The sequence below is a fragment of the Acinonyx jubatus genome, chromosome A2 (assembly GCF_027475565.1).
Source record: "Acinonyx jubatus isolate Ajub_Pintada_27869175 chromosome A2, VMU_Ajub_asm_v1.0, whole genome shotgun sequence".
Taxonomy (NCBI): domain Eukaryota; kingdom Metazoa; phylum Chordata; class Mammalia; order Carnivora; family Felidae; genus Acinonyx; species Acinonyx jubatus.
The window spans coordinates 151,363,722-151,377,487 of NC_069383.1; the positions used below are offsets into that span (position 1 = coordinate 151,363,722).

At 56.2% G+C, this 13,766-nt stretch overlaps 1 protein-coding gene across 3 annotated transcripts in view; it reads left to right on the forward strand.

The window, feature by feature from the left end:
* The window catches only part of PBX4 (PBX homeobox 4), a 45,312-nt gene extending 35,308 nt beyond the window's left edge, over nucleotides 1-10,004 (forward strand). For all 3 annotated transcript variants that reach the window (XM_053219572.1, XM_027038485.2, XM_027038488.2), the window contains 6 exons: nucleotides 2,517-2,764; nucleotides 3,043-3,233; nucleotides 3,502-3,637; nucleotides 6,542-6,683; nucleotides 6,895-7,001; nucleotides 9,346-10,004. In XM_053219572.1, the coding sequence (XP_053075547.1) occupies nucleotides 2,517-2,764; nucleotides 3,043-3,233; nucleotides 3,502-3,637; nucleotides 6,542-6,683; nucleotides 6,895-7,001; nucleotides 9,346-9,438 (917 nt within the window). In that variant the 3' untranslated portion in view covers nucleotides 9,439-10,004. The remainder of the gene's footprint in view (nucleotides 1-2,516; nucleotides 2,765-3,042; nucleotides 3,234-3,501; nucleotides 3,638-6,541; nucleotides 6,684-6,894; nucleotides 7,002-9,345) is intronic.
* The last annotated feature ends 3,762 nt before the right edge of the window (nucleotides 10,005-13,766 follow it).

Below are 13,766 nucleotides of genomic sequence, written 5' to 3' on the forward strand. Positions count from 1 at the left end.
AGGGGTCAGCACAGCAGGGCCCAGGAATGGCATTAAGGGAGGGGATGGGTGGTGAGTTGATTGAGGAGGTGGAGTCCATAGGATTTGAAAAGGAGCAGGAGGGCCTCCATTATCTACTCTGGGCAAGGAGAGTTGAGGCGGGGAGGGGGGCAGGGCCTGTACAAAGACCAGGCAGTGCAGGTTAACTCTGCAAGAACCAGATGGTGGGTGTGTGCAGCCCTGTGAGCCCTGTCCTGGTTGAGCCCAGGAACTAAAATTCACCTCTGGTGCCTCTTGAACATCAAGTAAGATTATGAGAGAATTGGGTCTCCACTTCTCTAGTGGGGAACCGATGAAGGTGTCACTTTCCCCTCCGTGCTTTCAGAAAGCCCCCCACTGTAACCCAGTGGGACTGAGTAGATGGCAAGCGTCCCCACACATGAGGGACATTCCTACAAGGATATCTTCTGAGCTCTTTATGTTTTCACAAGTAAATTTTAGGCAGAAAAGGTTAATCCTTTATGCAGGGAACAGGAGAGGGACAGTGATATGTAAATAAATATCTATGACAGGGCTTGACTTCTTTCTTATTTGAGGGCTTAAGTCAGTAGTTAATAGTATTAAAAGAGCCAGTTCCCAAGAAAACACTTTAATTTTTTTTTAACATTTATTTATTTTTGAGACAGAAAGAGTGTGAGAGAGGGAGGGGCAGAGAGAGGGAGACACAGAATCTGAAGCAGGCTCCAGGCTCTGAGCTGTCAGCGCAGAGCCTGACGCGGGATTCAAACCCACGAAGTAGGACCCTTAACCAAATGAGCCGCCTAGGCGCCCCCCCCCCCCCCACTAAGAAAACCCTTTAAACTTTGTTTTTCTGGAAAGTCAGAACTAGATGGACATCATCGCTTTCTTCCCCATTCCCTGCCTCCCTCCCCTCAAGGACGCCCCCCCACCCGACCTCTGCAACGATCACCCACCTATTTCTCTGTAGCCACGGACACTTGTGCCGTCACTAAAGAAGCAAACAAAACTCAGGTCCTGCAAGCCCACCCTCCTCGGATCTGAGCCTGGATCTACAGCCCCTGCAGCAGCCTTCTCCCCCCCCCCCCCCGCCCCCTCCTTCACTGCCTGCCTCCCATGGTCCCCTGGAGCTTTCTAGTTGGGTTCTCCCCTGCCATACCCCACAGCTGCTTTTGCAGAGAGCAACAGCGGTCTAATGACTACGCCCACATTTCACCCCCATGACTACTTCTCTTTTTTCCTCGACCTACCTGGTAATTCTTTCCATCTCCTCCTTTTCCTGTCCCTTATGTTGGTTTTCCAGCACTCAGGGGGCGTGGCCTACCTCTCATAAGTACAGGTGCAGGCACAGGTGGATACGAACACCCCACATGCCGATGACACATGAATACCTGTCTCCCACCCAGACTGGCCAGCTCAATCCCAACTCCCAGTAAGCAGCGACTTCACATCTGTGCTTGGCTAGGTCAGGGACCCAGGCTGGGTCAGGCTTTCCACCTGCCACTCTGCATACTGTGCTTGGGAGAATGTGGTGCCATCTATCGTGCTGCCCACATGATTTGGGAGTTGCCCTGGCCTCTTTCTCTCACAGCCACGTCCAGTGGGCAGGGATCCTGGGGACTCTCCCTCTGGCTGCCCTGCGGCTGCTCTGTGTCCACCTGGATGGGGACAGCTCTCCCCACTGCCTCCCCTGCCTGTCTGGCCCTGCCCTCCAGCAGGCCACTCTCTCAGCCCAGCTGGAACAGCTTTTTCAAGCTTCAGAGCCAAATGTCTTGTTTCTCTGCTTAAACTAAGTGGAGGGGGCACCTGGGTGGCTCAGTCAGTTGAGCGCCCAACTCTTGATTTCGGCTCAGGTCATGATCCCAGGGTCATGGGATCGAGTCCTGCATTGGGCACTGCCCTGAGCGTGGAGTCTGCTTAAGATTGTCTCTCTCTCCCCAGCTTGTGCTCTCTCCGTCTCAAAAAAATTCTCTAAGTGGATTAACTCATCTTTGCTGGCACCCTCTGGATCAAGCTTTTCCTCTCTGACTTTATAGTAGCAGTTCCCCTCCCAACACACACCAACACAGCCCTGCGCTCACGCTAGGCCCCCACTCCCATTTGTGTCCATGCGAATGAATCGTCCATGTCCTGGCGTGAGCATCTGGAAGTGTGCCCTCCTCTCCCTTCTGCAGGCACGGTTCAGGGCTTCAGCCTTCTCCAGGGCCATGTGCCACCCCAGACCTGCCCTGTCCAGGCCTTCGTGTGGACCCAGCCATGGACTCTGAGCTCTGCCCACATGGCTGCACTGAGCTGTGTCCTGTCTGCACTCCCTGGACTGCCCTCCTGTGTGGCACCTGGGCCACTATCAAAGGGGGTGACTCGGTGCGTGTTACCGGATAAAAGGAAGCCTTCCTTTCCCCTCAGGAGTTCTGTGTTCAGACATGGAGTGTTCAGATATGACCCCAGTGCTGATAATCTGTTGTGGTTGTTTTCACTCCGACGGCAGATGCTGATTTAGTCCCATCTTTCTTATCTAGGGTTAAGCATCCATGGCATTCAAGAAGAATGTCCCCCCAATGCTCAGCTCATGCGGCTGGATAACATGCTGCTGGCCGAGGGCGTATCCAGGCCGGAGAGGCGAGGAAGAGGAGGCCCGGTAGCAGCGGCCAACACAGCAACACCAGGTGGCTGTTCAAATGACAATAGCCTTGAACACTCTGACTACAGGGCCAAGCTGTTCCAGATCCGACAGATTTACCACTCTGAGCTAGAGAAATATGAACAGGTGATCTTTCTGCATGGAAGAGTTTCTATCATGTGAATGCGCATTTGTCAGAGCAAAACATGGAACACTAACCCCCTTTCTTTTGTGGCACAGACCGGGGAGTACACGCACTTGGTCTCACGGCAAAGGTGGCCAATTTTGCTGGAAACCCTTTGCATTCACTTCTCAGTAGCCAGCCTGTGCGGAGGCCGCGGGGGGTGGCAGGTGGCTGGTCCCGCGTGGAGCCCCGAGCCAGCCCGCTGGGTGGTCACAAGCTGGCATGTGCATCCCCACCCTAGGCCTGCCGCGAGTTCACCACGCACGTCACCAACCTTCTCCGGGAGCAGAGCAGGATGAGGCCCGTCTCGCCTAAGGAGATCGAGCGCATGGTCAGTGTCATCCACGGCAAGTTCAGTGCCATCCAGATGCAGCTGAAGCAGAGCACCTGCGAGGCCGTGATGACCCTGCGTTCACGGTTCCTTGATGCCAGGTCAGGCCCTGAGCACTGCCCGCAACCCCAGGGTCAGCTCTTAAGAAGAAGAAACGGCTGCTGGCTTGGGTTTAAGTTCTGGGGGCCTCCGGGCCTGTCCAGGGGCTCCACCCATGGCTGTGGGCATAGCCCTCACACAGCCTCTTGGGAGGCAATTCAGAAGTGTTGACTGCTGCTGTTATAACCGCTAGAAAATCACAGATGGGCGTGAGGGGACATCACTAGAGGCCAGTGTGTACACACTGGCTGAGGCTGTCCATCTTTGCAGGCGTAAGCGGCGGAATTTCAGCAAGCGGGCCACGGAAGTGCTGAATGAGTATTTTTATTCCCATTTGAACAACCCTTATCCCAGTGAAGAAGCCAAAGAAAGGCTGGCCAGGAAGGGCGGCATCACAGTCTCCCAGGTGACGGTCCTCTCCTGCCATGCCTCCCTGAACATAGAAGGGGGAGAAGGTCACGTCCAGTGAGGAGGACACCCAGGGAAGTTCATCAACTGTGTGGAGCACACAGGTGGCGCGTGAGGTCCCTGACACAAGACCAGTGGAGTGTAGAGGGTGGCCCTCTGTGAATTGCAGTCCTAAGCGTCTAATATCATGCTTGTATGGCAGGGATGTCCTGTGTTGCGTGAGAGAGGTGAGGGTGTAAGCGGAGGCGAAGAAAAAGAGCTTGGAGCAAAATTAGGACTTAATTTAGACAGACCAGCTCTCGTGCCAAAGTACCCATTCAGCTATACTGGGAGAGGTTTGAATGCACGGGTGCTTGATTGTTTCTCCGGTATTCCAGACTGTGTGGCCAGGTTTGTAGGACATCTGGCAACATCTGGCTCCACATGGGGAGTGGGGGTACAGATCAGAGCTGGGACCTGGACGACCTTGGGAGACCTTGGGAGTCTGGACTGCCAGTGTTCTCGGTGGAATTGGGGACAAGGGAGGTGGCGCTGAGACAAGAGCCCAAGAAACATCTCAGGAGGTTTACAGCGGGAATGGTGAGTACAGGCAGCTGACGGTGCGAGGCCAGGGCAGGCCACACCGCAGGGCAGCACCCGGGCCTGCGGCCCCAGGGTGACTGGCACTAATTCTAGCTCATTGCGCATCACCTTCCGCTCGGAGGCGGCCCCTCCTCCAGCTTTTGAAGGGCAGTTGGATGGCCTGACTTTCCAGCCCAGCCCGGCTGCCTTCAGAACCTGTGCCCTTAGCCAGAAGCCTCTGCCCTGGCCTGGGCCAAGTCTAGCTGCGACTTCATGACAAGCGCACGCAGGAGCCCCACAGGGTTACATACGCAGCAGGACTTTGCTGACACATCTGACTGCATTCACTGGGGAACTGCTCTGCGTCCTCGGCACCAAGGCCAGAGCTGAGGTCAGGTGCACTTGCGAAGCGCAGCGGCCACCTCGTGCAGTTGTCTGGAGGACACCCAGACTCGTTTCAGAGCCCGGCGCCTACGGAAAGCAGATGGGTCTCGGGTCTAGACTTCGTCTAAGGAGAGGGTCCGTTGGAAACAAAAGCTTGAAAAGCTCTGGCCACCTTCCGGTGACTCCCACTGACTGAGCAGTGGAATTCTGTGCTGGGAGCCACTCCTCACTGTGGCGGGTCCCCCGTGACCCGGGACGGCCTGAAGTGGAGGACGGTCAGCAGAAGGGGGATTCTGAATTTGGGGTGCAGATGTGCAAGCTGCGAGGTTCTCATGAGGAGAGGGTAAGGGGGGCACCATTAGCGCAAGTGTCCCAAGTGAGGCCGCAGATGTTCTCAAGATAGAATCAGCTGCAGCTGCAGGCTGAGGAGGCTGGAGGGGGTGAGGGGCCATGGATGAGCCTCAGATGGGGTGCTGAGGGGAACCTGGGCAGCAACTGTAGCTGGCTTGGCCGACAGGGCCAGAGGGACCGGGTAGGGGTGGCCAGTGGCTCCCAGCTGCGCTGTTCAAGAGGATAGCCGAGAGCCTGTGCTGTGCCCACACGTGCTTGAGGTGCCCATGTTGGGGTGCAGACCCTGGCCCGGGACCAGCTCTTTCCCCAGCCACCGGGACTCCTATCTGCCCAGGACAGGGCCAGCCTCCCTGCCTCACCCACGCACGAAGTTTGCTCTGCCAGTTAAATTCACATGGAAAACTGCTTGCTACCATTCCTCTGCATACTTAGTTCCACAAAGACGTTCCAGCACATTCCGTGTAGGTAAGTGGGAAGCAAGTGCTGCTCTGGCCACCCTCACACCCAGGGGCAGAAGGGAAGAGACACTGTTTGAGGGACAGGAGCACACACAGAGCTTTTTCTTTTCATGGTTAACGCAGAAGATAATGTAGGGACATTAAAGGAATACATTTTTAGAAAAGAAAAGGTCATCGAAACCCTGCCACCATAACTCAACTGTTTATGACTGTTGGTTAAACCACATATATTTCACGGCAGGGCCCCAGGCCTTACTGTGGGATATTAAAGTGTTTCTAGTTGTGTATGTCTCTGTGGAAGGCGCTGGCCCTGGGGTCTCACTGATTCTGCCCCCAGGGGAAATTTCCATTGTCACAACCCTTGGGTGGGGTTGGATGGAGGCCAAGGATGCTGGTCAGTGCCCTCCTGCGCTCAGGACAGCCCGCCGCAGAGAACGACCCCGGAGGAGAAGCCCTGGCCTAGTCCTGGTACAGGTTTGGAGGCCTCTGGCCTCCTTGGCCCGCTTGGCCCTGGGCCAGCTCCTGCACCCGCCGGGCCTGCCTGCTTGTAGGATGGCTGTGACGGCGGCTGTCCCCAGCTGCTCTGAGGACAGGGGCAAGGCGCAAGTGAAAAGGCACTGAGCTCAGTGCTCGACTCATCCCCACTGCCCTGTCTGTCCGTCCGTGTCATCCTTTGATAAGTTGTGGATCCAGTGTGTTCTTTCCTTAGACCGAATTCCCAGGGATGTGGTTAGTGGGTCCCTGGGGATATGTGTCTCCCTGACTCTCACTTTCCCTAAAGAGGAATCCAGAATTCAGTCTGTTCCTGCCCCTGCAGGGAGCGGATGCTCGTCTCTCCACGTGTCCGACGCGCCTGTGTCCTTCCAGCCACTTCCCGTCCCTGGCTCTCAGGCCTTCCTCTGCCACAGGGCAGGCTGGCTCCGAGGTGGCCCCCACACCCGCTGCGGCCACTGCCCTGGGTCCATGGTTCAGTCAGCACCAGCTTCTCAATCCCGGCCTCTCACCTGGCCCCAGGGGCCTGTGTTGCCACTCTGAGATGTTCCTCCTGGACAGTGGGAGCACGGGCACCTCAGAGTGCCCACCATCTGTTCACATTATCTCATTACTGGTCAGCTTTCCCAGTGACTTCTTTCTCTGTGTGTCCGCAGGTCTCTAACTGGTTTGGCAACAAAAGAATTCGGTATAAAAAGAACATGGGGAAGTTTCAAGAAGAAGCTACCATTTATATGACTAAAATGGCAGTCGGGGGCCTGGGGAGCCAGGCTAGCTGCCCATCGACACCCAGCTCCGGTGAGTGAGGCCACCCAGCCCAGGCACTGTCCTTCATGCATGGCCATGCCCACTGAGCTGCAGGGGAAGGGGCGAGGGGGCCAGGGGAGCCAGATGCTGGGAGCTGTGCCCACCACCCCTTCCTGGTTGAGGGGCTGGTAGATCCCACCTGAGGAGTCTCTGTCACTTCTGGGGCTGGAACATCTGTCCCAACACCTCCCACCCCTTCCAGGTTCCTCTGGTCCCTTCCCGCTGACCAGTGCCGGGGATGCACTTGTCACCCTGCAGACACTGGCCTCTCTCCGCCCCGCCCCTGCGGGAGGCAGCTTACGGTCTCAGGTGAGTTTCAGGGCACAATTCGAGGATGCCCTTGGGGTGTCCAGCTCAGTATTGGGACAGATATGCAGAGCCCAGGTGGGTGGTGGGTCCTTGGAGTGGGTCATCTTGCCAGCCACGTCTCGGCCTCCACAACCCTCCCTCAGAGGTCCCAGCAATGAGTAGGGGCCCACTGGGTACGTGGTTCATCGTCCTGATGGCTGCAGTTGGACAGAGCTGCCTCAGGGGCACGGCCCTGTGGGGCCCACTTTGTAAAAACCTGTGTGCTTCACTCCCAGTCCCAGGACTCGGTAGTTCACAGTAGCTGCTGGGTGGTGGGCCCGAGGCAAGGGCTGGGGCTGGTGGGATGGAGCCCTCCCTCCCAGTGGACATCTGTACCCCAAGGGGGTAAGAGGGGACAGGCAGACAAGGCCCTGACCATTGGAACATGAAGGCTCTCTAGGCTCAGACCCTCTGCCATGTCAGTGCCTTGGCCTTGCCATAGCCAGGCTACCCCCTCCCCAGGGCCCAGCTGGGCCAGAGTGAAAATCTGTTTTGGTGACTGGAAAGAAAACGAGCCAGGAATCATGGGCACCTCAGATGTGCTCTCTGGAACCTTCTCAGGATGTTGGGCAGTGTGTTGGACCAGCCAGGACTGGGGGGCCCCATCCGTCTCATGGCCCCTGGTGCCTCTCCTGCATCCTGCTGTCTGTCACAAGGGCCTGGCCCACATACAGGGTCACCCTAAAGAGGATGTGTGGCATCGGGCAGGGCCTTCGCCCACGATTTTCTTCACACAAATGTACCCTACTGTGCCAGGTGACCCTCCACTGATTTATCCCCAGCCAGCCCTGTGTTGGTGCAGGGAGTGGATGCCCCCTGGAGCCATTTGGCAGGACCTGATGCTGGGTGCTGCGTGTCCCATCACCATGGCAACCCCACAGCCCATAATGAGCACCTGGGCTGAACAGGGAGCTCTGGCGCCACCAGGTGGCCGAGCCTCATCTTGCTCTGTGCGTTCCTTGGGGCTCAGTGACTCAAGCATAGTGGGTGTGAGTTTGAGAGTGAATTGGGAGTGAGTGTCCCCCAGAGGGGAGCTGATAGATGAGGTCTGCCCTTACCCCTAGAACCATCCCCAGGAGATCTGGAGCTGCCTAAGTCCTGATGTGGCTTCCCTGTAGGCCTCACACAGCAAGTGGGAATGTCCTCGGTCTGGTGTGGACACCCTTGTGCTGGGCAGGCACAGATGCTCTTCCAAGAGAGCAGGTCAAGGGCTGAGGCCACCCCAGCTGGAAGCCATCACCTCTGCCCTGTGCACTCAAGGAACGTCTGGGCTGCCAGTCCCACACCTGGGCACTCACCTGTCACCTCTCAGTCCTGTGGTTGGACCCCTCCCTTCCACCACCCATGGCCTTCTTCCTGGAGCACAGGCCTATGGGTGTCCTTCTGAGGGCAGAGTGTCCCCCAAGGCCAGACTTCGTGCCCGCTGCTCTCAGACTGATAGCGGAGCACCCCCATGTCCCAGGATGAGGCAGCGCCCTCAGGAAGCCCACAGTCTGTCGATCGCTCACCTGACACTGGCCTGGGGATACATGCCAAGCAAGCAGACCAGGCGAGGTGGGGCAAGGAGCAGGGTCATGGCCTGGTGGGGTCAGATGAGGAAGAGGGTACAGGCAGGAGGCCTCAGCCTGTAAGGAAAATGCTAGAGAGAGGAAGGTGGAGAGGAGCTTGTGTGGTCTCTGGAGGGACCTAGAATTCAGGGTCACATGGAGGGTGTGACATCACACCTGGGAGCCGGGAGAGGGAATGGCCCTGCTCTCGTGCGCTGCAAACAGGACTCGCCATGGAGCAGGCCACCCGCGAAGAGCCATTTTCGGTGGTGTTTTCCTTACGGTGGGTGGAGGGTCCTGTGGACAAACATCCTGAGGCTGTCCCTGTGCCACAGACAAAGCCCCAGGCCTGGTAGCCATGGCTGTCACCCTGCTGGCTGCCGAGCCAGACCAGCGTCCAGCCAGGGTTCCAAGCCCCTTCCCACTCATTGCGTCTGGCCGTGATGTTTTAGGGACTGTCATCAGCTCCGGGCCTGACAGGGTCTGCGTCCCCCTCAGAAAGTATAGAAGCCTTGGCTGTGCCACGATGCCATATCAGTCCCTGACCAGAGCCCCGTAGGTGGCCAGTGGAGGCCACTTCCTGCCGAGGAAGCAGGTCCACATCAGGGGTCAGGTGGCGAGGCCACCTGTAACTCAAGAGGGACCCCTGGGTCTGCCCCCTGTCTCCTGGCTCCTCTCCTCGGTTCTCGGGGACGTGGGGTGGGACGGGCTGTCGGTATCATGGGCGGCCTTCTGACGCTCAGTCTCTGTCTTCTCAGGCCAGGGGCAGCCGGCTGGGAGCCGCCCCCCCGGTGTTGACCGCTTCCCCCTCCGGAGACCCCGGGAGCATCAACTCAGATGCATCTAATTAAGTTTGGGGGACAAGCAGGACAGCAGACTGCGTGACCCGCCACAGTTTGCTGGCACTTGACCTTTTACTGCACGTGCAGCCCATTATACCTCAGAAAACCCAGAACCGTTGGGTTGCTGCTGTCCGTTGCTTGCCGGCTGGGATTCGAAATGGTCTGAGATGCTCTCATTTTCTCAATTCAGTTTGGGGTTTTTTTTCATAGTAATTTTATGATAAGACTGTGCATTGTTTCTTCTAGGACTTGTCACAATCCTCCCATTACAATTTTTGACTTCTTTTCACGTTGATGTTGTTCACACAAGGTTTGTTTCCGGCCACGGCGGTAGCTGGGCGGTGTCCGAGCCGTGAGTCTGTCCGCTCGTTTGTCCCTCCGTGTGCCGACTGGCCCGGACGCCGCCTTCCCCACTCGCTTCTGCTGTATCATTTCATTATGCTTTTGTTTAAGTCTGTTGTGAGCTCAGAATTTTACTGGGAATTGGTTTTGTATTTTTCTCTGTTAATATAAGTTCTTCCATTCTCAGTTGACGTGTCACTAAAGACAATAAATTTCCCAAGTGCTTTCCTGCATCTGTGCTCATGAAGTGCTGAGGGCCCGAGACCTTCCCTGATTCCTGAGAGTCCTTCTTGGTCCCCTCACCCCTCTCCTCTTCTGCCTCCTCGTCCCTCTCCGCCAGTGAGTGTGAGGGTCACAAGGAGCTCGGCCCAGCCACAGGTTTGTCACCACACCGTGTCCACACTCCCTCTCTGTTGCTATTGAAGAGCCGGGAAGTGACTCTGTCGTGCGGGCGGTAAAAGAGGGCCTGCGTAGAAAGCATCACAACCCACCTGGGCCGGGCCCCTTCTCCGTAGGTGACCACTGCTGGGCAGGGCTCAGTGTATCCCGCCAAGATGGCCTGTGATATATCCCAGCGTGCGTGTCCCCACCCTGCACACGCTGTTCTCCACACGGTGCAGCTTGGGGCAGCCACCGCCTCTGTGTCTGACCAGGATTTTCCTCCAGCGAACGAAGTACCATGGCAGGAGCCCCTCGGCCTCAGCGCTGAACATGTAGTTGGGGCCCACGTCAGTGGCTGTGCGCCCACGATGCCACTCGGCTCGGGGCCTCTGTGGGGCTGCTCTGGGAACATGCCCCAGCCAGGCGTTTGCACAGTCGCTGGCGTGGCTGCCCTTCCTCTTCCCTCACTGCCTTGCAAGCCTTCAGGGCGGCCGAGGGGCAGCCATCAGGGGCCTCCCGGTGCAGCAGTGGTTTCCCCCTTGCCCTCCCAGCAATACTTCACCACGTCCCTGCCAGCCAGCAGGAGCTATTTGGGTGCTGGGCAGCCCCAAAACTACAGCTGGCCGGTGGGGGAGGGGTGTCTCAGTCGGTCCAGGCAGTTGTGGGACAGGAGGGACATCTGAGGTGAGGCGTGGTTCCCTTGCCAGCCCTTTGGCCTTGGCTGGGTCTGTTCAGGTGCCAGCTGGGGACCCGCCCTGCACTGCGGGCTCCTTGCAATGCTCAGTGTGGGTTTTTTATTGTTTGCAACCGAAGGTGGCAGCTGACTCCCTCCCCCTGCCCTAAGTGCCTGTCCCCAGGTCTAACGAGCCTGCTTCCTGGTTCCCTGCAGCCCAAGACTCACTGACAGACCCAGGCCCTGGTCTAGTGAAATTATATTCTAGAGAAAAAGAAGAATAAACATGAGTAGAAGTCGGTGGTGCATTTAGGGCTGGCCTCTGGGAAAAGGTGCCTTCACCCCCCCCCCCGCCATTTTAAAAATTTATTTGTTTTGTGAGAGAGACAGAGAGTGGGGGAGGGTGAGAGAGAGAGAGAGAGAGAGAGAGAGAGAGAATGAGAGAATCCCAAGCAGGTTCTGCACTGTCAACACAGAGCCCGAAGCAGGGGCTCGATCTCACCAACCATGAGATCGTGACCTGAACTGAAATCAAGAATTGGACACTTAACTGACTGAGCCACCCAGGCTCCCCTTTCTCCTTTATACAAATTGTGTAAGGGGCGCGCCTGGGTGACTCAGTCGGTTGAGCCTCCAATTTCGGTTTAGGTCATGATTTCACAGTTTGTGGGTTCGAGCCCCACATTGGGCTTTGCACTGACAGCGTAGAGGCTCCTTCAGATTTTCTGTCTCCCTCTCTCTCTGTTCCTCTCTGGCTTGTTGTCTCTCTCTCTCTCTCTCTCTCTCTCTCTCTCTCAAAAATAAAAATAAACATTTAAAAAATTGTGATAAATATATATAGCAAAATATGCCATTTTAGTCATTTCAAGTGAATAATTTCAGTGGCATTGATTACATTCACAGTGTGATTGTGAAATCACCACCTCTATCTAGTTCCAGAACACTTCCTTCACCCCAAAGGATACCCCATCCCCACCAGCAGTCACTCCGCATCCCCTCCCCCAGCCCCTGGCAAGCACCGATCTGCCTTCTCTCCCTTCTGTGACTACGGACTTGCCTGTTCTGGACATTTCATATACTTGGAATCGCACTCTGTGGCCTTTTGTGACTGGCTTCTTTCACTCAGCATGTTTTTGAGGTTCATCGTGTTGCAGCGTGAGTTAGGGCTTCATTCCTTTTTATGACAATATCTCATTGGAGAAGGTGGATTTATATATATATATATATATATATATGTATATGTTATATATATTATATATGTTATATATTATGTATGCTATATATTATATATAACATATATAAGACATATATATTATATATATAATATATATATATATATCAAACAAATTAAAAACCCTCCTAAAGACCCAGCTCCAGGCCTGCAGCCCAGAGAACCACAGTCCGAATTCACACCATGGCCACAAGAGGGCGCGCGTGAGCGGGAGGCCAAGCCGTAGGAGGGCTCCTGCATCAGGCTGGGAACCGCAAGTCGCTGCTTTGTCTATGTCTCTCGGGAACCCCCGGTCACCGCTGTCTTCCTCGCCCACACCTTCCACCTCTACCTCACACCTCTCTGTTGCCCAGACGACCTGTCCCGGAGTATCCCACCCTCTCTCACCCTCAAGATTTCCCTGGTGTAGCTGTCCCAGTTACCCTCCCACGTGGAGGGGACCCTGGCCAACTCTTTTCTGGGAATCTACCCCCCCCCCCCCCCCAGCTGACTGTGCTCCAGTCTCGGGTTCTTTCTTGAACCAGTCGGTGGCCTCATCGCTCCACTGAACCCACGCTGCTCTGTCTGGCAGTCACTTCTCGATGCTAATGCAGCTTCATTTCCTTCCTGCTCCTGAAACCTAGTCTTCTGTCTTCCATGACATCCTCTCTTGCTTGGTTTCTGTTCCATATTCTGGCTTCTCCGGACTTCCAAATTTCTCTCTCCTGAACACAACTAATACATCCAGCTGTGTGACAGACACCCCAACCCTGACGGCCCAGAGCTGAACTACCTTCCCTCCATGGCATCCTAGTCTCCCTGCGGCTCGGTCCACCCCACTCCCACTCAACAGCAAGTCAGGTGTGTACCCCCCCAACCCCGCCTGAATTTGCCCACCCACCACCTGGGTGATCACAGGGCTTGGAGGTGCATGATCAGGGTTTTCATCTGAGGGGACCCATCAGGAGAGGGAACTGGAGGCCACAGCAGAGAGAGGAGATGGGGGCGGGGGCGGGGAGGGGGGGGAGCGCGGTGTGAGAGGTCCAGCGGTCCCTCCACCTACCATCAGGGGTCGCCGTGGCCCGCAGACCCTGCCAGAGAGCAGAGAGCTGGGGGTCTGGACGCCTGCCTCTACCAAGGACATAAGACCCCCTCACCTTGTGGCTGTGCTGTCCAAGGGCTGATCCACGTAAAGGGCCTGGCTCAGGGCAAGAAACGGGACCTCATTCGTCACTATTACTATCATTATTATTCAACTTGTCTCTTGCAATGCGTCTTTTTGAAGTGGGAATAGAAAGTAAAGCTCAGTAGGAATCGTGTGAGACAGCACTGAGACGATGTGCACGTAGGGGGCGCTCTCAGAAGGTGTGGGCTATCCTGTACCCCTTCTGCCGAAGGGAACACTGAGACAGGAAGACAGGAGGCCGGTCGTCTGAGCAAGATCGGCCTGGCTGTGACTGCCAGAATAAACTGACAGACTCCCCAGTCCCTCTGCCCGTTCTCCACGGGGACGCCAGAGGGCGATCTTACAACGTAAATCAGATCCAGGCCTATTTACTTAGCTAACCTGGTTTCCCTTCTCTTCCCTCTCTCGGAATCCAATTCCCCCTCCTGTGTCTCCTCCAAGCCCAACAAAGTCGATCTCGTCTCCCTCCTCGCCAACCTCATTACCCGTCCTATAAAGCATTCCCACCCCAGGGCCTTTGCACTGAGTGTCTGCCTGACTGCCCT